Below are 26,015 nucleotides of genomic sequence, written 5' to 3' on the forward strand. Positions count from 1 at the left end.
TACTTGATGTACAGAGGAGAGAGATTTAACTATCTGTCATTGGCCTTTTCTCTGCATCCTAACTTGGTTTCTGTCAGTGATTCCCCATAAGAAATAAGGACAAATCCATGATATTAGACTTGAACTCTAAGAGAAAAGGACTCAGGACTTTATATCTGAAAGTCAGCTAAGCCCTGCTCAGCCCCACAGCATCCAGCCATTCAAACTTTCAGTGGAGGCAACACCCATCATGTCTATGTTCCCAGTCACTTCTCAGCCACAAGGAACACATGGGAAGACTGCCTGTCAAGGCTCCCCAAACAAGGAGCTCTCAGCCCTTCTGCAGTAGCAGATCCAAAAGGTGGGGGAAAAGGAGGGGCCTGAGTTACTACCCCACTCCCACAACCAGACACACAGCTTTTCTTTAAAGTCACTTAATATTCCTGAGAATTCTTTGATTTTTAAAAAAATCAGTGTCCATGACAAACAACTCTGATCAAGAAGACCAAGAGTAAGTTGTTCAATTCCTAATAACATGTTATATGGAACATTACTGCCATGGCAGTATCTAGTACAAATAATTGAAGTCCCAGGAAAACATTTATAACTACAAGATGATAAAAGACAGGATAAACCATTTCAACACAAAACTTTTTTGAAAAATGGAGTTTTATTGTTTTATGACCAAAGTGATCAACTCCAGAGTGAAAGAAAACCACAGGATCTAAGGATCTAATTACGCAGTACTCATGTGAGGCCTGCCCACTGGGTAACCCCCAGAGGGCACCAAAGAGCTGTTTCTTTTTTTAGAACATGGGTAAAAGACATTATGGGTGCCTCTTTCTGGGCCCTATGATCCCAGCAGACAGGTCCTATTGTATAGATTCCCTGGGATCAACCCAGCTCCAGGAGAGCTGGGGGTCTATATTACACTATCAGTCATTGCTTCTTAACCAAATCTAAGGACAAGCAAGGAATATCAAGCAACATGGCTAGATGCTTGATGAGATGCAAATGGTTCTGAGAAACCTCATAGAGCAAACAATACTCAGATCTCTGGAATGGTCCCAGACAGTAATAGAGAATATAATGCTAGCTGACTGGACTAGGACTCCTGGGCTTACTATGTCGCAGCTACAGAATCTCAGGGTGCTACTTAAACTTCCTGACTTCATCTGAGAAGTAAACAAGAACACAAATGGTGGGGCTGGGGTTGTGGCTCAGTGGTAAAGCACTCACCTCGCACGTGCGAGGTCCTAGGTACAATTTTCAGCATCACATAAAAATAAATAAATAAAATAAAGGTATGTGTCCAACTACCACTAAAAAATAAACACTTAAAAAAACACAAACGGTAAAACAAAAATTTATTGGTACAGGCAAATATCCATAAACCACAGCCACCAGCACACAGCTAACAGAGCATATGCTTATGGGACATAGGCTCTTCAAACACCATTATGATGACTATGCTTATAACCCCAACTAATGTACACATCATATTTTTATAAGACATCACTATTCCATCATACTGTTTTTAATTGGGATTAGAGCTATCCATCGTGTGACTTACCTTCTCAAAGTCTCGAAGAGCCTGGGTCTGCACCTGAGGGGGCTTCTCAAATGCTCTCAAGAAATGTGTCTGCCCAAAGGGGACCTTTTCACCATTTCTCCAAGTCTGTGACTGCACTGGTGGGCCTCTATCTTTAGTGTCACTAAGAAAAGCTGTCAGTGAAAAAGAACAACAATGAAATTTATATAATAAAGGCACCTTGATCATTCTAAGTGGCACATTTCAGAAGATTACGGTTTCCACAAAATGCATTTCAATTCTGGACCACATAGAAAGAATTCATATAAAGTAGCCTGAGGTAGATCATATTAATAATGGTTCTTAGTAGAAAAAACTACATGGTTTGTGTTCATGCTCCTTTGCAATATGGTGTTCCTACTCCTCCAATTAAGTAGAATCTATTTCTCCAGCCCTCAAATCTGGGGTGGCCCAGTGATTTGCTCTGAGTAACAAAACATGATGAAAATGATATTGTATGAATCCCAGAAACTATGATTCACAGTAAGAAGCTTTTTTCTGCTCTTGCCTTTTTAGCACCTCAAGACCACAGTGCATTAAAGCCCAGTTTACCTACTGGAAAAGGAAAGGCCACGTTCCAGGAAATTAAGATGCCCAGCTTATACCCAGTCACCAAATGCCAGACATGTGAGCAAGGGTATCTTGGACCCTCAGGCCCAGGCAAGCTGTTAGATTAGTCATTTCAGTGATCCCACATGAGACCAGCAGAAAAAAAAATGCCCAGTTTGCCAACAGAGAACTGTGAGAAATAATACAGTATTGTTTTAAGCCAAGGGTAAGCAAACCTATTCTTAAAGGGCCATATAGGATTTTAGGCTTATGGGCTTCACAGTCTCTGTCATAACTACTCAGTTCTGCCCATGTAGCTCAAAGCAGACACAGAAAATACATAAGTGAATTAAGCAGGACTAGGTGACTGAAATTTTATTTACAAAAAAATGGATATTGGTCTATGGGCTGAAGTTTGCTGACAATATTTTTTTAATATCTTTATTTTTATTTATTTATTTTTATGTGGTGCTGAGGATGGAACCCAGGGCCTCACACGTGCGAGGCAAGTGCTCTACCACTGAGCTACAATCCCAGCCCTGCTGACAATCTTTTCTTTCTTTCTTTTCTTTTTTTTTGGTACCCAGGATTAAACCCAGGGGTGCTTAACCATTGAGCAACACCCCAGCCCTTTCTATTTTTTACTTTGAGAAAGGGTGTTACCAAGTTGTTAAGGGCCTCTATAAATTGCTGAGGCTGGCTTTAAACTTGAGATTCTCCTGCCTCAGCCTCCCAAGTCACTGAGATTACAGATACACCGCATCTGCATGACCCATTCCTGTTTCAAGCCACTAAGTTTGGGGTAGTTTTTTACATGACAAAAAATAACCAAACTAGTCTTTAAAAGGAAAGAAAAGGGCTGGGGCTATAGTTCAGAAGTAGAGTGCTTGCCTAGTACATATGAGGCCCTGGGTTCAATCCTCAGCATCATTTAAAATTAAAAAAAAAAATAGCATAAAGGTATTGTGAAAAAAAAATTTTAACTTTTTAAAAAAGGAAAGAAAAAAGCTACTAGCTAAGAAGTATTTCTACAAATCTCTGTAAGAGAATTTTTCAGGATACTATTTAGGAATAATAATTGTAGCAACCAATATCTTCATACAGCACTATAGGTTACAAAATAATTTTGCATGAATTAAGGCATTTATAGAGTCACAGCAACTAGTGAAATAGACCAATGTGATTACTGAATTCATTTTACTCCTGAGTAAATAAAGGATCAGAAAGTTTGCTTGCCCAAAACCAATCCCATGTTCTTTCCACCCGTCTCTCTTAGCAGTATGCTAATACTGTGTTAAGTCTAAGACTCAGGAGGAATGAGACAAAGGGGTCAAATTTCAACCATTCCATTAATCAACAGAAGTATTGTTCTTGGAGGGTCTGTGAACCCTATGCCTGGTTCTGAGCAGTGACACTGTGAAAAAATAAGGGTCTTGGTCTAGCATGGAACACAAGAGGAACTGAGACTCAGGGAGGGCTGGGGTTATGGTGAAAGATAAAAGACATAGAAAATATATCGTTTCTTGGCTGAGAGGAGAGAAAAATGAGCATTTATTACTGAATTATTTTTTTTTACATTAGAAAGAATAAAAGCTATGGCAATACATTGAGTTCTACAGATAGCATCAGAGCAAGTGAGAACAAACAGGCCCTGATCACCCTACATCTCAATGAAAAATTAGCTAGACACAGGGGCAAAAGGGGTCCTAAGGAAAAAGAAGCAAAATCTCACTATATGCTCTTTTTCTTTTTCCTTCTCTCCTTCCCTCTCTCTTTCTTTTTGCAAACTTGGCAGAAGGAGCATGTTCTGGTTTGGATCTTAAATGTCACCCAAATGCTCAGATGCTAAAGGCTTGGCCATCAGCCTATGGTACTAATGGGAGGTGGTGGAACTTTTAGAATGTGGGGCCTAGTGAAAGGATGTTAGATCATTGGAGGCATGCCCTCAAAGGAGATTTTTGGGGGCCCTGGCCCCTTTCCTTCTCTCTTCGTTTCTCTGCCACCATGAGGTGAACTGATTTCCTCCACTATGTACTCCTGCCACAATGTACTCTCATCACAGGCCCAAAAGCAATACAGCCAAGCAACTATGAAATGAAACTGTAAGCCAAAATAAATCTTTACTCCTTTCAAGTTGATTTTCTTAGGTATTTTGCCGTAGTGACAAAAAGTTGACTAACATAGAGCACAAGAAAAAGCACCCACGTGCTTCAGTCAATCTCATAATTTTTAAAAATGCTCAAAAAGATGGAAATTCTTGTCTGCTAAAGAGAAAGAAAAATTGTGAAGATAAAATAAAGTTGAACAAGGTCAATTTTGATGGAGAAATTAAAACATATATTCCCCCTTGCAAAAGGGCAGGGGGAAAGAGAGAGCTTTAAGGGCCCCATGCACCAAAGAGATCTCCTTCAGCCTTTTTCTTGTTTTATTCTGAAAATTGCCCCCAACCCCACTGCAAGTCACATTCTGGCCTATCCATTAGTGATGTCAGGAAACTAAAAGAAACAGGAGTAATTGTTGCAGATAATATACAGCCTTAAGGGAAGTACAGATTTTAAGATAAAGGAAAATATAAAAAGGCTTTTTCTATATTCTAGGACAAAAGACAGTCTGATGCGGGGTGGGATTTTTTGAGGTCGAAAAAGAAAAGGAACAAAAGGAAAAAGAAGGATCCAAAAGATGCTGGTGAAGAGAAAGACGATGAAGAAAATGATGATGTTCAATAAAGTGGTTCCAGGACAGTTTTTTCCTTGCCCTAAAGTATTTAAATCATTGACTGTAAAAAGAATTCTGAAACTTAAGACTAAATGATTTGTTTCAACACTGAATACTGTGCAGTGTCTTTTAATTTTTATAAAATTAACACAGTATTAAGTGTGTCTTTAGAGAGCCCTGTCCTTATTAAGGGCATTGTCAATAGCTGCTAACCTTGCCTGGTACGTTGAGTATTATAACCTTTGGAATTTCTGAATTTAACATACACAGGTTTAAATACTAATTTTAAGTAACTTTAAACTAGCTCAGAAATTTAAAGCAGATTTTATTGGTACACAGCACAAATTAGTTTTACGTGGAGATGATATTTCTAGTCATTTTCAATTGTTTTTGGTGTTTTGATTTCAATTATTTTTACACAAAATAGTTGTTCTGCTAATTGTATAACACTCTGATTTTAAATAATAACAACATATGATGATGATGGTGGTGTTTTGTTGCATTTGTCCCGTTGACATACTGAATGTTTCTAAGCAAATGCCACTTTTTTAATTTAAAAAAAAAAAAAAGGATTTCTTTCACATTTAGGTGAAATTAAATAGACTACTGAGTGAAAGCAGGGCATAGTGGTGCACGCCTGTAATCCTATTGGCTCTGGAGGCTGAGGCTAGAGGATCACAGGTTCAAAGCCAAGCTCAGCAACTTAGTGAGGCTCTAAGCATCTTAGTGAGACCTTGTTTCAAAATAAAAAATGAAAAAAGGACTGGGTAGGGGCTGGGGCTCTGTAGTAGAGCACTTGCCTAGCATGTGTGAGGCACGGGATTCAATTCTCAGCACATATAAAATAAAATAAATAACATAGAGGTCCATCAACAACTAAAAAAAAAAAAATTATTTTTTAAGGGCCAGGTATGTTTCCCAGTGGTTAAGCACCCTTGGGTTCAACCCTTGGTACCACAAAAATAAATAAATAACAGAGCAAAAATATATTACGTGGAGATTAGTGGGACATGATGGAAAGAGCAGAACATAAGGAGCTGGGATTTGAATCCTGACCACTTGCTATTATGGGAATTTAAGCAAATCTCTTAATTTTGTTAAGCTTCATTCCTCTATAAAAATGGGGATAATAATATGTCCTCCCAAAGCTCTTACATGGATTATGAATGGTAAATAAAAACATCTCACCAAATGTCTGTTGGTAGTGGGCATTTCATCCATTCCCCTTCCTTTTTTGCCCTAATTCTTTGATATTCTCCTCAAAATGCAGGACCCAGACATTCAAAATGTTGAGTATCATAACCTTTGGAATTTCTGAATTTAACATACACAGGTTCAAATACTAATTTTAAGTAACTCTCAAATCCTTACTTGGTTCCAATTAAACCTTCATTCCATGTGATACACGCGAACCATCAATGCTTCAAGGCTACTATGCAAAAGGCCAATCACTTAACAAGTAAGTAAAACCCTCAATATGGAGTAAGGTTTTGAGAAAAATAGTCCCCAAAGAGACAGCTGTCTCTCACTTTGGTTTGATAATTCAAGTAGATCTCTGGCTAACATTACAGCAGTAATGATTGTGCTATTGTTATGACTACTTTAATAACAATAATAAGATTTACAGAGTGCTTGTTCCTTGACAGCCTCTATACCAAGGGCTTTTTGTCATTTAATCTTATCCCCAAGATTGACAATATTATTATAGCCATTTTAATGGTGTATTAGGGTAGAGATTTCCTTTTAGTGGCAGAATTTATTTTAATCATTTTACAAGTGACTTTAATCTGGCAATTATAGAATCATTAAAAGTGCAAAGCATTCACATAAGTATTTCAATTATGATTTACTGCATTGTGCTGCTTCCTAGCACATATAATTTTATGCAGTACATAATTCCCCAGTGGAGATTATATAATTCCCACTGCTGCAGTGGTATGTGCAAATTTGGAACTTCACAGAAATCTGAGGAGTCTGTCATAATGAACTTAAAAGACCCCAAATTCAAAAGAATGATGATTAACAGGAAACCAAGAATGTAACAAGGCTCGGGGCTCACCTAGCACATGCGAGGCACTGGGTTTGATCCTCAGCAAGACATAAAAATAAATAAATAAAATAAAGGTATTGTGTCCAACCACAACTAAAAAAAATAAATAAAAAGAATATAATAAGACAAAGTCCATGGCATCCTTACCTGCTGCATTATTTGTCCTGGGTACCATCTCTCCATCATCGTCTGTGAAATAATCTCTGTGGAGAGAAACATTTCATTAATTAATAAGATATCATTTCAAAAGGCCCCCAGTCCCTGGGGGACACAACATCTATGTGCTGTTTTCATTTATTGCTCCACAAAAAAATATTCATTAAGCTCTAGCTACACATACAGCCAGCCATTAAACAAATAATTTTGCAAGTATTCATTACCATTGTGGCAAATAAAGGGAACTTAACTAGGATAAGGACTCGGAGAAAGGACATTTCCAGAAAAGGGGAATGTCAACCAGATTAAGAAGGGGGCAAACAACAAAGGAAAGGGAGAAAACAGCAAAGATCCTAAGTCAAAAAGGAAGGACCTTGGCCTATTAGAGGAACAGAGAAAGTCATTGTTGTCACCAGACCACACAGAGCCCTGTGGGATAGGTTAAGGATATTGAGGTTTATGTGAGTGGGAGGAGAAATCACTGAAGGATTTCAAACTAGGGAATGAATGCCAAAGGACCAGAGATTTAGATTTTAGATAGCTCATCTGGCTACTGAGTGAGACTGTCTGGAGTGGGCAAAAGAAGACAGTGAGAGGCTATATTCCAAGTAAGAGCTCGTGATGGTTTTAACTAAGGTAAAAACAGTGGAGATACAGAAAAGTCAAAAAAATCCGATATGTTTAGGAGGTAGAATTGACACAGAAAACTTGAAAAAGAGACAAAATCTATTCATGGAAATGCTAGTTACACCACGATCCAGTAGCAAGAGGTTTATTGGCCAAGCTCAGCAAACACCACCATCCTTAACTTAAAAATCTTCAAAATGCATCCCACAAATACTTGTCAAGCACCTACTGTGCTCCTCAGTTCTGTCTTAAGCTCTACCAACGTAGCAGTGAACAAGACAGACAAACCTCCTACACTCATGGAACTTAAAATAAGGAAATACAAGTAAGTAAAATGTGTCATAGCAGTTGGGGACAACTATTATAACTATTTATAAAAAAAGGGGGAGAGAGGCTGGGAAAGGAGCTTAGTGGTACAGTGCTTGCCTACCATGTTGGAGGGCATTACAAAATATAAATAAACAAACAAACAAATAAATAAATAAAATTGTTGATTCCTATTTGAAGCTAGGAATGGTTGCACACACCTGCAATCCCAGTGACTTGGGAGGCTGAGGCAGGAGGATTGGAAGTTCAAGACCAGCCTTGGCAACTTAGTGACACCCTATCTCAAAATAAAAAGGACTGGGGATGTAGTTCAGTAGTGGAGCACCACTGGATTCAATCCCTAGTACCAGAAAGAAAGATAGATGGGGAGGGGAGGAAGAAAGAAAGGGGGGAAAGGAAGAAGGGAAGAAGGAGAGAGAAGGGAAATAGGGAGTACGGATAGGAAATTCAGGGCTTAGAAGAGGCAGAGGAGATTACAATTTTTAGTATACAAGGCTTCTCTGAGAAGCAACAGAATAAGTATGGGGTATCTGGGGAAAGAGTCTTCTAAACTGACAACATCAAATTCAAAGACTCCTAGGAGGAAGCATTCTAGAGTGTACAGAGCAGTAAGGAGGTCAACATAGCTGAGCAGTAGAAGGAGGTGAGGTCAGTGATGTAATGGGAGGGCTGTGCAGGGGGCACCAACTATATAAAGCCTTTCAGGACATTGAGAGGCCCTTAGCAACTGGAGTCTTGTAAATCAAAGAGAGACATGAACCCAATGACCAATGTTTTAAGATGGCTGATTACTGTTTTTACAACAGACTGGGTGGGTGGGTAAGGAAGAAACTGAGATGACTGCAGTAATTCTACAGAGAAATGTTTTTGACATTTAGCTTATTTTTTAAAGCTTTTGGGTACTCCCAGTCAGTCATAGCTAAAAAGAATTCTGTAGACAGAGACTTAGAAGGCTTCTCTTTTTAAAGGGCAGATGATATTTGCACAGTGACAGAGAAGAATCTAGTATTTGTTTGGAAGTTAGTGTTCTTTCTTCCCTGTCTCAGGACTGGATCTTGGCATAAATCTTCACTGTTAAGTCCCAGATGGACGTGAAAGTACCAGGCAGTCCATGCATGTATGATTATGTCAAAATGAACTACACTATTATATATAACTATACTCCACTAATAACATTTTTTAAATTTCCTGGATGCCCCTTAAAAAAAAGTAAGTACTGACAGGACACACTGGACTGAACACAACTGTTAATTCTTCTTTAATCAAAAGTAGATCAGCAGCTTGTGATTCTTTCCAGTCCTATACCTTTCCTTTCTCCTTCTCATTAAAAAGTTTCCCTGACAGTAAAGAACATGAGAGGAGTATACTGGTTATGGATTTCCCTCTGTTGAGGTAAAGCAGGGGAAGGATGTCAAAACTATTCATCAAAAACAATGTCTTGATGTAGAGGAAAAACTTATACTTAGCTGTTGTTAATCACTGAGCATCCACAAAGGTGAACATGCATCTGATATCTTTGGGAACAAGGTCAACCTCAGGCCAAATCCAGCCCATCCAACATGTTTTATTTAGTTCATGCCAGGTGAAGCCAATTCTAATTTCCCTTAGAAAATGAGAGGGTCCCAAAACACTCCGTCTGCATATTCAGAGACAACTTGTCTCCTTTACACAAAACAGGCATGTTTTCTGGTTTGCTACAGTCCCTGCCACTCCCTGTCCTGGCAGTTCCAGCTTGCTCACTTACTTATGGTGCCCAACAAGCTCCCTGCAGACTTCTAAGGCTGTAAGTACAGACCAAATGTGGACAGAATTTGATCATGTTTTAAGACATAATCTTAAGAAACTTATTTGCTTCAACACACAATTCATTAGTTTGTGGTGACAAGCTACTAACTAGTTTTACCTATCTGGGCTCCAGTTTCCTCAAATATTTGTAAAAGAAGGACATGAATTTCTAAGGTCCTTGTAGTAATGGCAGTACGCAATTCTAGTCTAATAGATACTTAATCATAAAACCCATTTTAATACTTTCTAAGGATCTGGGCTACTTTCCAGACATGATCTCACTTAGTCCTCATTGTCTGCAGATCCCATATTACAGATCAGAGCATGTTATAACAAGGCAATGAGGATCAGCCCTCCCAGATACCTCACCTTCTCCCCACCAACAGCCATTCTGAGCTTGCTGCCTGTCTAGTGTGAATTAATAACTGGAAGGACAGAGAGGTTACTTTAGACAAGCACTGAGTTAAAAGGCATACTTGTAATCTCTCAGGAGATTTTTTAAAAACCACTTTAGCTCTATTAACAGCTCAAGTTCCCTCTCTTATTGCCAGGCAGTGGGGGTCACTCAGCTGCTCCAAAAGGTTGGGAAGGAATTTGATGCCCCCAAGGGAAGGGGTTCATAAGTGAAGAAACACAGAGCATATACCTAGGGGATTGCAATTTATGACAACATCTGATAAACCAAAGTGCAAAGAGAATTTGGGGTATGGTAGAAATAGACTCCAAATTTTCCCACTTCCAATGCCCCCCCCCCCGAAACAGAAAGATATGTTGGTAAATTCTTCCATATTACCCAAGTCCAGAACAAAAATTGCATACTCTTTCTCAAAGTCAAGTGTTTCTAGCTTTTCTTAACAAAATCAGTCCATAAATAACTCATGTTCAGATAGCATGTCCATATAGCTTGCCCCTTTTTCTTTTTTTTCATGGTCTAGGACCTTACAGCTTTCTTACATACATGTCCATATATAACCTTTTCCCCAAGATGCTTTGACTTTCAATTTTGCTTTCCTTGTATAAATGAGGAATAAGTGTTATCTTTCTCATTCTCCCTACCTCATCAATCTGTTAATACTAATACCAATTTCACTAAACTCATACAAATGAATGTTCTTACCAAGACACTATTGTGCTTAATTGGAAGAACCAACCATTTTCCAAGCACAACATACCCACAAGCTGTTCATTTTTTGATTTCTGCATATTATACAACCCCATATTTTCTTGACTAGCTGATAAGTAGCTGTTAAGATATTAGAATCAATACTTCAAAATTTAATATCACATTATCTTTTCCTAATGTATTCCAGGGTGATTAGGTTGGGAATGATCAGAAAAATAATTGCTCCTCTCTGAAAGCCTTCTGCTACCCCCTGATATTCTGATACTGTCAAACTGTGCGTGATGATTCCTTCCAGTAATTTGAGGGGGAGGGTAACCTGGGATTTAACTCAGGGGCACTGGGCCACTGAATCACATGCCCAGCCCTATTTTATTTAGAGACAGTGTCTCAATGAGTTACTTAGTGCTTCATTTATACTGAGACTGGCTTTGAACTCTCGATCCTCAAGTCTTAGCCTTCCAAGCCTCCGGAATTACAGGCTTGTGCCACCACGTGGCTCCTTTCTGTAATTTTAAAAGAATGTTAGTTTCATTTATGGCAAGGAATATCCAAGGCAATCAATTTTGCTTGGCTTGAAACAGCTAGTAATATAGCTCCTTTAAGATCTGAGTATCTCCCTAGTCCCACTAGTCTGATCTCTCATAACTTTGGTAGTGGCAGTAGGTAGAGAGTTGAGCTCCTTCGTCCTTAGCAAAGAGGAACACCACAACAGAACCTGCAGTGAAATATTTTCTATAAGTCAGGTATAAGACCTTCTTGCATATTTGGTGTCATTGTCATATTTTGGCCTGCTTAATTTATGGACTAAGAGGAGGCACACATCATGTTATTCACAACCATGAGAAAGTAGCAGTCACCATTACAAATCAGGCTCTGTAACAAGTCTCTGAATTATATGAGATAGTTCTATCTCAGAAACAAAATGACTATAAAACCATTTCTTTTTTAAATATTTATTTACTTTTTAGTTATAGTTGCACACAATACCTTTATTTATATGTGGTGACAAGGATCGAACTCAGGGCCTCGCACATGGTAGGCGAGCATTCTACCACTGAGCCACAACCCCAGCCTGGATCATAAAACCATTTCTAAAGTGCTGATTATGTCTAGTCTCCACTGCTTTCTTCTCTTTAGACTCAAAATAATTAACCCAGTTATTTCTCCCCATATGGGTGTGCAAACTCCCAAAGTGGGTGCCCTCCCTAAGCCAATCACACACACTTAGGTTGTTTAGGCTTCACTTCATCACTTGCCATCATCATCACTTAGCATCTTCAAGTCTGGGAACAAAGGCTAGCTCCTGGAGGCATTTTCTATCTTTCCAGTTTCTTTTGATATAGTTCTCTTATAATAAACAAAAACTCAGAAGAAGAAAAACAACATGCTATTTATTATTATTTGCTCTAAGCAGTACTTAGAGCAAAAGTTATGGCACTGAGTGCCATTTATAGATTTTTAATTTTTTATTTGTTCTAATTGTTTATACATGACAGTAGAATGCATTTTCATTTATAGATTTTTAAATTCCATTTCACAAATATTTATTGAGATGTTGTTTACATAGCAGGCCCTGGAAATACAAATACATATATCCTGTCATAAAAGTACTCACAATCTATCTATTGTGGGAGGCAGATACATGATTCAAAGAGACAATATCAGATTTAACAATGATTTCAGAACATAAGTGAGATAATAATTAATTTTGGCCTGGCAGGTAGGGATTGTAGGAAATCTCCAGAAAACAGAGAATACTATATCCGGTTTTTCAAGCATAGCTATAAATACACAGGAAACATGACAAAAACAGGATAATGAAGGCTGTGTTCAGTGCTTTCATTTTGCTCCCCAGGTCTGAATGGTCATCTAATTACTTAAAACAATGTTATGGTTTAGATCTTAAATGCCCCCCAAAGCCCATGTGCTAAAGGCTTGATCACTAGCCTGTGATACTACCAGGAGATGGTAGAATTGGTAGGAGTTGGAGCCTAATGGAAGGAAGTTAGGTCACTGGGAGCAAGTTGCTGAATGAAGTACTGAGACTCCAGTCCCTTCTGTCTCTGTCTGTCTATCTGTCTGTCTCTGTATCCCCCCCACCCCCTGCCCTCTCCTTCCCAACCAGCATGAGGTGAGCAGTTTTCCTCCACTATGTGCTTCTGCCAAGATGTACTGTGTTGCCACAGGCCCAAAGTCACAGGGCCAAGAAAGCATGGACTGAAACTTTTGAAAGTGAGCCAAAATGAACCTTTTCTTTTGTTTATCTCAGGTATTTGTTACAGCAGCAAAAAGCTAACACAGAAAATTGGTAATAGGAGTAGGGAGGTTGCTATGACTAAACCTGACCATATGGTTCAGAAGCTGATGGAATTGGTTTGTAGGACAAATTTGGAAAAGTTTGGAGAGGCAGGTTAGGAAAAGTCTAGAATGCAATAAGTGGAGCTTAATTAATGGTTGTTTCTGGTAAGAGCTTCAACTCAGAATGCTGATAGAAATGTGGACAGTAAAGGCTCTTTGCTCATGAGGTTCCAGAATGAAATGGGGATTCTACAGGGAAGTGGACTAGAGGCTACCTATGTTATGTTCTGGGAGAAAAAGAAAGAAAGAAAAGAGAAGAAAAAGAAAAAGAACTCATCAATTTGTCTACATTTTACCCATTACCTGAGACTTTTGTGCTAGGCTGAGTTTAAAGGTAATGGATTAATTAATCTGATGGAGGAAATTTCAAGGCAACACCATATTCAGGCTAGTATAAGTATTGCTGGCTCTTTGAGCCAAATTTACAGTGAGAATTGAGAGCTGAAAGCAGCTCAAAAAGAAAAACTTGAAAATTTTGGTTAGAGAAGGAGAATGTTTAAAGTTGCAGAGGTTCTTGAAACTGTGATCCAAATACACTTTTCTACCTTTTAAGTTCATTTATCTGAAGTGCATGATACAGTGATAGAAACCTAACACAAACCCCAAAAGTGATTTAATAATAATGTCCGAAGAAAGAGTCAGGAGTGGTCTCAATGGAGGAGCGAAACCGAAGAGGGTTAGGGGGATGGCCGGGAAACAATAGAAACCATGCAGCCGTTGCCAGCGCCCGCCTCCCTGCCACCATGTGTGGAGTAAAAGCTGCCCTTGCCATCAGTGCAGTGGCCTTGCTGCCTCCTATACTTCTCTTGGCTCCAGGAAAGGATTTCCCTGCCATGGGACAATATGCAGGGAGGGGAGCGGTGATTCCTTTAAATGGCGGTTATTAAACGGGGAAAGGGCAGAGAGAGACTGCTATCTCTAAGAGAAAAAGGGGAGGCCAAATAATAAAACAAGGATTTCCCCCACTAAACTGAAAAAAAAAAAAAGGTCAGGACTAAGATTTGCACTACTACAAAGACACCTATAGGTACAGACCAGAAAAGAACCTGGAGAAGTAAAAAGGCTGAGGGTTTGGAGTGGAAGAAAATGCAGGTGAGGGGCTGGGGTTGTAGCTCAGTGGTAGAGCACCTGCCTATCATGTGTGAGGCACTGGGTTCGATTCTCAGCACTGCATATAAATACATCAATAAAATAAAGGTCCATCTTTATACATACTGCCATACTAGTGTCTGTTGTATTCTGCTGTAATGTTTTGAGCAACCAATAAAATAAATAAATAAAATAAAATTTAAAAAACTCATCTGTTGTGAGTTGCTAAATTTTCATTCAAATGAAAGAAATCTTTCAAAGGTCCATTTTTCACATCCCTAAAATTATATCCTCACCCAATCTTGGCACATAAAAAGGGTTAGAAGGAAAAGAACTTTGGCCTACTATTTTTTATATATGTCATTCTCTGGCCCTGACAATTTGTAAATTGTAGGATTTCACAAATAGTATCACATTAAACACAAAGACATCTACAGGTAATAATTTCTATTCTACCTATGCATAACCTTATAGCTCAACAATGTTTTCATACATTAGTATTCTTCTCAACACTAATCAATGACCATCATTATTATTATGGACAACCATCACCACCCACCACCAATGCTACCTCCACAACTTATTGAGTGTCCAGGAATCCTTCAATCCTCATAAAATTCTGAAGATTAGGCACCGTCATCACTATTTTACAGGAAAGGAAGCAAGAAGCCTGAATGAATGAAATAATTTGCCCAAGATCACACAGCTGGTTGGTGTCAGAGCTTGAATTTGACAATGGTATCCTGCCTGACTCCAAACCTTTTTTCTTCCCAATATGTCCTATTTTTATCTATACATATAGTGAGAGCCTCCTTCATATCTGCCTTGAGTCCAGGGAAATGGCACCTGAGAAACCAAGAAGAAAGGAAGGGTGGGTAATCTACAGGAGATCTAGATTAAAAACAAATTTGTTTTCTTGGGATACCAACTTATCCTTGATGAATACATCATGCACTTGAATCTTTGAGTATTCAGGTTACAGATGCCATATGACAAATTAAAATCCTAAAAGGGAAGTAGCTGGTATGACTACTTATATAGGTCCTGTCCTGAAAAAGTGAGTCAGCCATTACTTTAAACTTCCCCATCTCTAACTTAATTTCTCTAAAATATTCACATCTTCCCCGAGTTCCTTCTGTGATAACAACGGTCATTGTCCCAACGGATACGGGAATAAACTGAAAGGCAAGAGAGGTGATGGAAACAGACACAATCAAAGTAGAAAAGACAATTTATGAACATGCTCTGAAACTTCTCCTTCTCAGATCTTTTCTTCTCTTGCCAAGAGTGACAGTGAATATATCTTCTATGTTCAAAATGTTGCCAAATACCTCCCATTTGGCATCAGAATTGCAAAAACACATATTCAAATGCAAATAGGATAGAAGTCACAGATGCAGAGCACAGAACTATTATATATAATAAATACAGTGAGGTTATCATTTTTTCTCATCTCAAAACCTATCATTATAACCTCTGCAAGCAAGGATGCTGAATTGGCAAAGACCCTCTGCACAGAGAGAGCATCCCTTTGAGCTTCCCTCCATATGCTAAGGGTGGACTAACTTGGCACTGATCCAGAAACATCCACTTTTCTACTGTACAGGCTACAATTACATCCTTCACTCAACACAGACTATTCACTGAGAGTGACCACGACCAAACAGAACTCTGAGAGGTAGTTATCGCTCTAGTTCGCAATAGCTGCAGGGAGCTACAACATCATTGTCCATCTGTTTAGGTCCTTTTTTTTCTTTCCTTTCTTTTTCTTTGTCTTCATTTTGTTTATAAGTCTTCATCCTAAAGGAAACTATTTTTCTTGGTACTTTCCATCATGGTTCATAGAAATCACTTGATACTATAAAAAGATAAAGGCTGTTTCTGTAATTATTTTTCTCACTTTGGTTAATGAAGTCAATAGACATACAAATACCTAATAAATTCCCCTCTATCTACCCTCAGATATCACTTTTTCAAAAGAGACATGAAAATAATCTACTTTGGTTTTGTCACTTCACCAGTGGTGTATAGGGTCTCCCCACCTGCTTCTAGAATTTATCTTTTACTCTTTACTTTTGGTACTGGCAATGCATTCTGCAGTCCTCAGTTTCCACTAACAACTAATAGTTCCAAGGCACTGGGGTATGGTGAAAAACTGACTCAATCTATCTAGAACCGTAGACTAGATGTCAAGAGATAGGTGATTTTCCCCATTTCCATCTATCTTTTTATTCACATCATCTTTCATCATTTATTTATTTTTTATCTATTTTTAGTGACTTTAAAAGAACTACCTGCTACTTATACAAATTTTAAAAAGGAGAAAGGTTTACAGAGAAAAATCAGAATAATTTTTAAAATGTTATCACCTAAAGACAACATTGAAAATGATTTTAGGTTTTTAAATTATTCTTTAGTTTTGCTTATGTGAATTCTACAAAAAAGAAATGATGTTGAACAGATCATTTGTTTTCATTTACACTATTGAAACTAAAGGTTGTAAGGAATGTGTTTTAAAAGGAAAAGTCCAGGGAGGAAGGGTATAGCAAGGAATCAGGGAGAGGTAGGAGAGAGGAGAAGGAGAATTTCTTGCATTACAGATCAATCTGAGATTAAAAAGAATGAACCTAGAGACTTCTTTCTCCATATGGTTTCATAATTACTAAAACAACGCTTATAGGATTCTAGAGGATAACACAATCGAAAAAGGCCAAGAGTTGGGGATTATAAACATGTCAGAGATTCTAAAGCAGTGCTGAGAACACTGAGGGTCAAATAGCTGACCCTGAATCTAGGCTCAGTAGGGAGGGCATGAGCAAATGGAGGAGCTGAGGAACAGAATTAAGTGATGCAGTAAATTGAACATTCAGAAAGAAAAGCAAAATGGAGGAAATGATCTGTGGTCATGGAATATAATTTTAGAGTTAAGGATTTTGAAGGTAGGGAATCTGGTGCAAAGAAGAGACAAAGGATGTCTGTGCTTATGGCAAACTGAAGTAAAGTCAAGTTAAGGAACTGGAGGTCAAGGCATAACACCAATACATGCTCCTGCCTAAGGACCCCCCTAGAACATCAGCTCCTTGAAGAAAGGGTTTATATGCCATTCCCTGTCATATACTGAGTATTTAATAAGTCTAAATCATAAAAGGAGCTTGATGTATATGTCTTAAACAAATATATATATAAAAGGCTGATGTGAATATCTGTGGAATTAAGGGAAAAAAAATTCCACAGATATTCACATCAGCCTTTCAGGGAATGTTATCTTTTTTTTTTTTTTAAGGGAATGTTATCTATACAGAGGATCTGCTAAGTGCTATAAACAATGTTAGATGCTGAAGATGTAGAGACAAATAACAGTTCATTCTTTCATTAAATTTTGATCATGGAAAATGCCAAATAAACCTAGTAGGTACAAGCTATAACAGAGTAGGATACAGCAAATACCCAGAATTAGGATTCAAAAATAATTCCAAAAGGCAGTAATGATGAAACTAACTTCGAAGGATGAACAAAGTTATCCTAGCAAGCAAGGCTAGGTGCATGGGTGGGAACATCCGGTACATTAAGGTCCACACATCATAATTATAGCTCAGTGTAAGTAGAGTGACCATCACTCTATAACAAGCTCCCTACATCTGCTGGCAATAATGCTGCTCTCATGGTGACAATAACCTAAAAATATCTAAGTATATTTCTAAAACAAACTCAGTTCTAAAACTTATATGCTGTCACTTGGTGAACACAATGTAAATTTCTTCCTGCTATAAAAACATATATTGACTTTTGCCCACGATTCCACAAGCAAATACAGCATATATTTTTTTTCTCTTTCCTCGCAATGGACATCTTAATATATATGCATAATTTTTATGTTACTTAAATATACTTTTATTTTCTTAGATGAAAAATTTATTATCATTTCAGTGAACACTTTGTAATACTAATGAAGATTGATAGCAACAATGAAGCAGTTTACCCTTGAGAAGGGTAAAAGTTGGGAATGTTACTTGATTCACCTAGGAATAAAAAGGTTCCAAAAAATAAAATGAATAAAAATTAAAAAGCAGGAATCACCTCTTTATGTCAGTGTGCCTCAGTTTCCTTCTCTGCAATAAAGGGATTCCGGTCTTGAAAAAGATTTTTAAGTTGAAAAAAATACCTTGTTGATGTGAATACAAGGTCTAAGCAACTTGCAATATGTTTTCAAGAATTGGAAATGTTTTGGGCTGGGTTGTGGCTCAGTGGTAGAACATTTGCCTGGCATGTGTGAGGCACTGGGTTCAATCCTCAGGACCACATAAAAATAAAATAAAGGTATTGAGTCCATCTACCGATTAAAAAATTTTTTAAAAAAAGAACTGGAAATGTTTGACATAGTTATTCTGCTTCTGAATATCTATCATTCAAAAATAATTCCATAGAAGACAATGCTTTATACACTTATATGTTTATCAATTGTTTATCATAGTTAAAAATTGGAGAACTACAGGCCTCAGCATAGGGAATTATTAAGTAATGTACAGTAATTCCACATAACTGCTCTCCTATGTTATGAATAATAATATACCAATTATGAAATTGAAATTAAATATAATTTTAAATTGCATGAAATGCTAGAAATTATTTAATTTCCTTTGTCATCAATGCTTCCCAATTATTGCTTCTGTGTACCCCTGTCACCCTGAACACAATGAGAAGAAACTAACAGAAGGTTACCTCTTCCCTATCTGGCCCTGGAGAAGCCAAAAAAGAAAGAAGTTTCTGCAAAATGTAACAAGCAGGAAAGGAACAGAAATAATAAAGACAGGTTAAGGGAAAATGTATCACAGAATATTAAAGTGTTATTAAAATACAAGTTATTATTTATATTATAAAATTCATTATAAATAGTCCGTGACTATTTATAGAGCCCAGAACCATTTCAAGGTAGACCATGCTTTAGCTAGAAAGACTCAAGGGAAAAAAATCAGATCCTGCTTGTCTTGCTAACCACAGAACTCAGAAGATGCTCTCAGAGGACAAGTCCTCAGTGCATCTGAATGTTTTAAAATAGAATCGGAAAGAGCTATCTTGGGTCATTATGACATCTCCTTTATTCTGAACTTTCTTGTAACTTTAAATATAATTTGAACTTTTGCCTGAAACAACTCGTGGAATGTTCTGCACTCGGTTTAGAATTTTATTTATAAAATTGGGACAATTTCAATGGGAGTGTTGTCTCTGGGCATCCACTGAATGGATGGATGGCGAACATAGTCTTGCACCAACAATCCCTTAGCCACAGTCAGGCCAGCCACCCAGGATGGAGAAGGCACTGTGATAAAGCCCAGTCTCAGGAAAAAAAAAAAAAAGCCCAGTCTCCTCACATTTCCAAAGAAAAGTAACCCCTTCCCAATCATCTAGGACTTTAAATCCACCATGAGCACACAGTCCAAAAAAAGGGGTTGGGGTAGGGTCTACATAGATCTGGTTTGTGGGAAATAAGCAAGGAGTAAAAGCACTGATTGAGGCAAATTCCCCCAGTCAAAATCCAACTTCTGAACCATGTCAAGGTAGATCATAGTTGCCAATTCAGACTTTCCTTTTCAAGACCCAGTAAACTAATCACCAGCACAGCAGAATATTAAACAGGAAATTCAACATCCAAGCATGTTTGAGAAATAGAAATATGAAACAAGCATTTTCCAAACACAAAATGCTATACAAAAAATACCATCATCATAGTAAGTAAAGACATCATCATTACCCAGACCTAATACATACTAGTTGTGAACACTAGAATATCACATAACCTCCCTAGCCTCAGCATCTTCATCTGTAATATGGGGCAAATTGCCATCTCTGGCCATAACTATGTTTTTGTAAACAGGACTCTGTACTAATTTATCATCAATTCAAAAAAATATAAATGTCTCCCATTCCTCTTTAGCTAAGTATTAACATGGAGCAGAATAAATACAAATAATTTATCAATGGGGATCTGTTAAGTATGATACAGCTTTAGCAAATGAACATCTTGTCTTACAGAAAGAGAAAAAACAAAATCAAATTCTGAAATGGGACCATTATTTTTCTTGAATGTTACTTCCCTTCTCCAAAATTGTCACAGACATAACAGGCAAATACAATTAATGTTTGCATTTCACTAAATCAAATGAAACAAAACAAAATAGGATAATTAATTTGCTTTCTTTTCCTAAACTTCAGGCTTACAGGCTGCCCTTAAATATTTCAAGTTCACTTTTTTGTTGCTTTTTTTTCTGTAGTTGCCAATGGATTTTTCACTTTATTCATTTATTTATATGTGGTGCTAAGGATCAAACCCAGGGTCTCACACATGCCAAGCAATTGCTCTACTATAGAGCCACAACCCCAGTCCCTTTGTTGCTATTTTTGATTCAGAGAAGTAGTATAAGGTTAACATAGGGTTTGACTTTTATTCAGATTTCCAATATTATTTACAGAAAGTGGAAGAGAATTAGCAATGACTTTTCCAGCATGTAGCAATTGTGGCAGGCTAAATGGCACTCCGAGGATGCCCATGTACTTAATTCCCAGAACTTCTGAATATGCCACTTTACATGGCAAAAGGGACTTGGTAAAAGGGATGAAGGATTTGGGGTGAGATTATTCTGGTTTATCTGGTTGGTCCCAATGTAAACACAGGGATCTTTGTAAGAGGACACATCAGGGTCAAAATGAGTGAAGGAGATGTGATAATGGAAGCAGAGCCCAGAGTGATGACATTGATGAACAGAGGCTATGGAGCCTGGAATGTGGGTAGCCTCTAGAAGCTAGAAAAGGTAAGGGATAGATTCTCTCTTGGAGCATCCAGAAGCAACACAGTCCTGCTGATGTTTCAGACACTTCTTAACTCACAGATCAGACCAGTTCACAAACATTTATTTAAATGTCTTGATTTTAGCCTCAAAGACCAATTTTTAGACTTCTGACCTCTAGAACTGCAAGGTAATAATTTCTGCTGTTATAAGCCATTAATTTGTGGTATGATGTTACAGCAACAATAGGAAATTAATACAAATACTGACTCTGAAATATCCACAGTCTCTAAAGCAGAAGACACAGGGAGTTGCTAGTCTAGATAAGTGGATGCTAAAAACTCAAGAGCAGTAGAAGCTTTCCTGATTGATACTAGATCTGTGAGGTAAGGAAAACTACCTGAGAGTCAAGTTCTTCATCATCTCCATGAACTTATTCCTTTGACCACCTTTACCCTATTTATGGATTTCAATTTGATTAGTAACCAAACCAGCTTTTTGTAAGGTTGGCATATCCATGGGAAATTTGCTGTTCTAGAACCAACCACACTCTCCCCACTGATTTAACCAGAGTCTGGCAACACTCAGGCAACAGCCCCTTGGGAAGGTGGGGAAACACTCTCATCTAAAACAATTTAGATATCCTTTACATCGGATTTCTAAATTGTTTTTTCAGTACTAGAAATTGAACCTAGGGGCATTCTACTACTGAAGCACCTCCACAACATCCCCTGCCTTTTTTTTTTGAGACAAAGGTGCTAAGGCCTCCCTCCAACTTATGATCCTCCTGCCTTAGCCTCTAGAGTTGCTGAGATTACATGTGTGTGCCACCATGCCCAGCTAAGGCAATTTTCAGAACTCAAATCCCCAGTACTTTGTCTTCTGTGGGGAGACTGAGCAGAATATGATTGTGGTGGGTCAGCTGAAGTACCTCTCTGAGAAGAGACTTTCCAGAGCTTCCCAGAATGAAATTTGGGGATAGAGTCACAGTCTTAGGCTTATTCATAAATTTAAGGAGTCAATACAAGTAGCCAGTTTCAGAATCAACTCAGAAACTGAGCTACCTACAAAATTCAAGTAAAAAAATTAAAAAGAGCATAAGTTTTAGAATTAAATAGTTTTAGGTTTCATTTCTTTCTTTGTTGTATGTGTTACCCTGGGGAAATTATTTGTTCTCTATTAAGTTCAATTTCTTTATCTTAAGAATATAAATACTTACCTCATGGGATTCTGAACATTAGGTGAAATAAAGCATGCAAAGGGATTAGCACCCAACAAAAGCCTAATAAATGGTAGGAATTAAAGTTAATTTCTATTCTCAGAACCCCCTAAGTTGTATTTTTCCACTGTTCTCTCAGAGAAGCCAATATACCTCTCTGCCTTAGCCTCATTTAAAATTATAGATAAGAATATAAACCCTCTAAGGCAGAGAATCAGTCTCATTCATTGTTTTGTGCTTAGCATCTAGCAGAGGGGCCTGTTTTTGGTTTTTTGTTCATTCTCTACTGGGAATTGAACCCAGGGGCACTACCACTGAGCTATATTCCCAGTCCTTTTTTGTTTTAAATTTTAAGACAGGGTCTCACTGAGCTGCATAGAGCCTCACTAAATTGCAGAGGCTGGACTCAAACTTATGACCTCCTGCCTCAGTCTCCCAAGTCACTGGAATTATAGGCATGCGCCAATGTGACTGGCTATGGGTTCTTGCATTTGTAATAAATACTTATGAACTGATCTGATCTGTAAGTTAAGAAGGTTCTAAGACACTAACCACAGCTATAATTATACAATTTTTCCAACTGTGACCAATTAGGTGGTGAAATAAATTTAGTCATGACCAGCATTTGTTTTCTAAAGAAGAACAGAATAGAAAATATTAGAGTATAAAACACATAGTAAGTTTAAGTACTGTTACATGAAACTTTCAGTTTTTTACATTTGTAAGTGAACTTGGTGACAATGTAAATGACATTTCTTACTGTGGGTAGGGTAAAAAAAAAGTGTGAATATTCTAAGGGTTTTATCTTGCCAACATTTGGTATATTCTTTTTCTTTCTTTCTCTCTCTTTTTTTTTTTTTAATTTGTTTTTGTTTTTGTTTTGTTTTGTTTGGCAATGCTAGAGATTAAACCCAAGGCCTCTTGCACTCTAGGCAAGCACTCTATCACTAACATACACCCTCAGTTCTTTTCTAACTTTTTAATTTCAGCAATTCAATGTGTATGTAGTGATATGAAACTTTGGTTCTAATTTTTATTTTCCTCATGATGAGTGATGTAGAGCACCTTTTCACTGTCACTACCCTTTGGACACTCACTTTAGAAACCTCTTTCGTAACTACTTTAGAAAACAAATTGGCAGTATTTACTAAAGCTGAACATTCATTTTCTGTCATCCAGTGATTCTATTTCTATTTATTTACCCAACAGAAATGTGTACATATGGTCACAAAAGTCATGTACAGAAATGTTCATAGAAACACTATTTTAATAGACCCAAACTGGAAATTGCCCAAATGCCTATTAACAATAGAATGGATAAACAAACTGACATATTTACACACAACAGATCTTATTTAGAAGCAAGAACAAATGAACAATAACTGAGCACAACAATGTAGAAGAATCCCAAAAGCATAAGACTGAGTGAAAGAAGCTGAATAAAAAGTAAAAAATGTATGACTTCATTTGTGTAAATGGAAGTGCCTAGACTCCAGGCACTCTGTGGAAACAGAGAGAAGGTCATAGTCCCCTCCCCGACCAAGGACAAAAAGAGGGGCAAGTTGGGTGTGGTGGCACACCAATGTAATCCCAGCTACAGAGGAGGGTGAGGCAGGAGGATCATGAGTTGGAGGCCATTTGGCAAGATCGGTCTCAAAATAAAAAATAAAGGGCAGGGTATGCGGCTCGGTGGCAGAGCACCTGGCGGTGCTTAGGTGATTAGGCAACACTAATCTATGGTGTTCAATATAAGGGTCATGGTTATTCTAGGACTCATAAGAAGGCTTTCAGGGGTGCCGGCTATGTTCTCATTTTTTATCTGAGTGCTCACCATAGTGTGCATATGCTCATTCATGAAAATTGGATTATAAACATATAATTTGTGATTCTTCTGAAAGTTAACAAATAATACTTTTTTTTTTTTTTTTGCAATGCTAGTTATCAAACCTTTCACATGATTACTTTTGGTTTAAGGTGTGAAAAACACTGATGGAAAGAATCTCTGATACACACACTATCATTACCATCAAGAGGTCATAGAGCCTTTGCTTAAATAACTTGAGGGTCAGGGATCTCTGTACTGCTCAGGTAGCTGTTTAGAAAGCTCTTCCCTTATACTAAGTCATTACTTGCCTCCCCACAAATTGCTCCCATCAGTTGTTCCATCCTCCTAAGAGATTCTAAATTAATCTAATCCCTCCACCAACAACTGCTCTTCAGATCTTTGAAGAGAACAACCACATCCTTCCCCTGTTCCAGTCTGTACTTCTCCAGACTAAAGAGCTTCAGGTTCTTTGGGTACCCCTGAAGGCATGGCTTTTAGTCCCCTCCTGTCTCTTTGCACTTTTTTAATCTAGTGATTTCCTAAACAGCACACTCTTCTAGGACAGGAAATGCCTGAGTAGAAAGAGCAGAGAAACACGAAAAGTAGGAACAACAATTAAAAATCTAGAATCTACAATTTGTCTGGCAATAGACCCCATGCTTCATTTTGCCCTTTCTTTAATATTCACATTAAACTGTTTACTCTTGTTGAGCTTAACAATCAATAACTCCCCCCACACACACCACCGCCACCAGGTCTTTTGTATAAGTACTGTTAAACCCACAATTTACCTTCTGTAGTTTTAGTCTTCACTCTCTCAGAAATCATAATGTTCATTGGCCCGACCTCACTTCTCCAAAGTCAAACCCTGTAGATGTGTCTATGATGGAAACACTTCTAATATATAGTCTCCCCACCTACACTTCCCCTAAAAACAAAAATTAAGTCTTTGTCTCAACAGAGGGTCCCTTATCCTTACCCCTCCCTGGAAGGAGTTCCATCTTAAAGAATATGTAGGGGAAGGAGTTGGGAGTGGAGGTTGGAGAAAACAGAATTCCATCAAATATCTCCAAAGTCTGACTTAAAAGCAGACTGTTGCCCTGGCTCCAGCCTGAGCAATGCAGGGTACCCTGAACTCTTTGTCTTATTTTCTTGGGGAAAGTCAGCTCCAACTAGAGGCTCTGGAGATAGAAGAGTGTTGCTGGGCTCTGCTCACTCAGTTTTTTGCCTTTGTGTGACTAGCGCAGGGTGAGGTTGAGAAGGAAAACGTGGCAGGGTGAAAATGAATCCGATATTGTTCAAAGTGCTAAAAATTAAAGGTATCTCTAAAGAAAAACCAAGTGGGGTCCCTCTAGTCTATGGAAAAGGAGGACACCAAGTCAGGGAAAGACATACATTTCTACAAAAACTTCCAGGCAACCTCATTGGGTATTTTTAATGTCTAGAGTATGTGGAAGGAAGATTCATTAAGCAAGGGAAGCACCAGAGAACAGAACATGTGCAGGAGGACCAGGAAAGATAGACTGGGAATCAGAGAGGGCAAACAGATAAAAAAAGAGAACCGGTCAAAGGCCCCAAGGGGTGAGGGGCGACCTCTTCCTAAGGGCGCTGGGGGAGGGGACAGAGGAGGGCCACTAATTCCCTGATGCAGCTAGAAAGAAGCAGCTCACGTACCTCGCCCACGTCTGCTCCATTTTCCAGGTTCTTTCCTTACTCTCAGGGCGCTCCTCACCCGGGAGTGGAAGCAGCCTGGGAAAATGAGAAGCCTTGCTCAGGAATCTCCAGTGCAAAAAGCCCAAGCTTTTTCCTCCCCAGCTCCTTCTTTCGGTGTCGGAGGCAA

At 38.2% G+C, this 26,015-nt stretch overlaps 1 protein-coding gene across 2 annotated transcripts in view; it reads right to left on the bottom strand.

The window, feature by feature from the left end:
- Pde4dip (phosphodiesterase 4D interacting protein) overlaps positions 1-26,015 on the bottom strand; it is a 217,112-nt gene that overhangs the window by 163,144 nt on the left and 27,953 nt on the right. For both annotated transcript variants that reach the window (XM_071618121.1, XM_071618119.1), the window contains exons 2-3: positions 7,032-7,087; positions 1,553-1,704 (exon numbers count right to left, since the gene is read on the bottom strand). In XM_071618121.1, the coding sequence (XP_071474222.1) occupies positions 1,553-1,704; positions 7,032-7,087 (208 nt within the window). The remainder of the gene's footprint in view (positions 1-1,552; positions 1,705-7,031; positions 7,088-26,015) is intronic.

The sequence above is a fragment of the Marmota flaviventris genome, chromosome 10, assembly GCF_047511675.1.
Source record: "Marmota flaviventris isolate mMarFla1 chromosome 10, mMarFla1.hap1, whole genome shotgun sequence".
NCBI classification, from domain to species: Eukaryota; Metazoa; Chordata; class Mammalia; order Rodentia; family Sciuridae; genus Marmota; species Marmota flaviventris.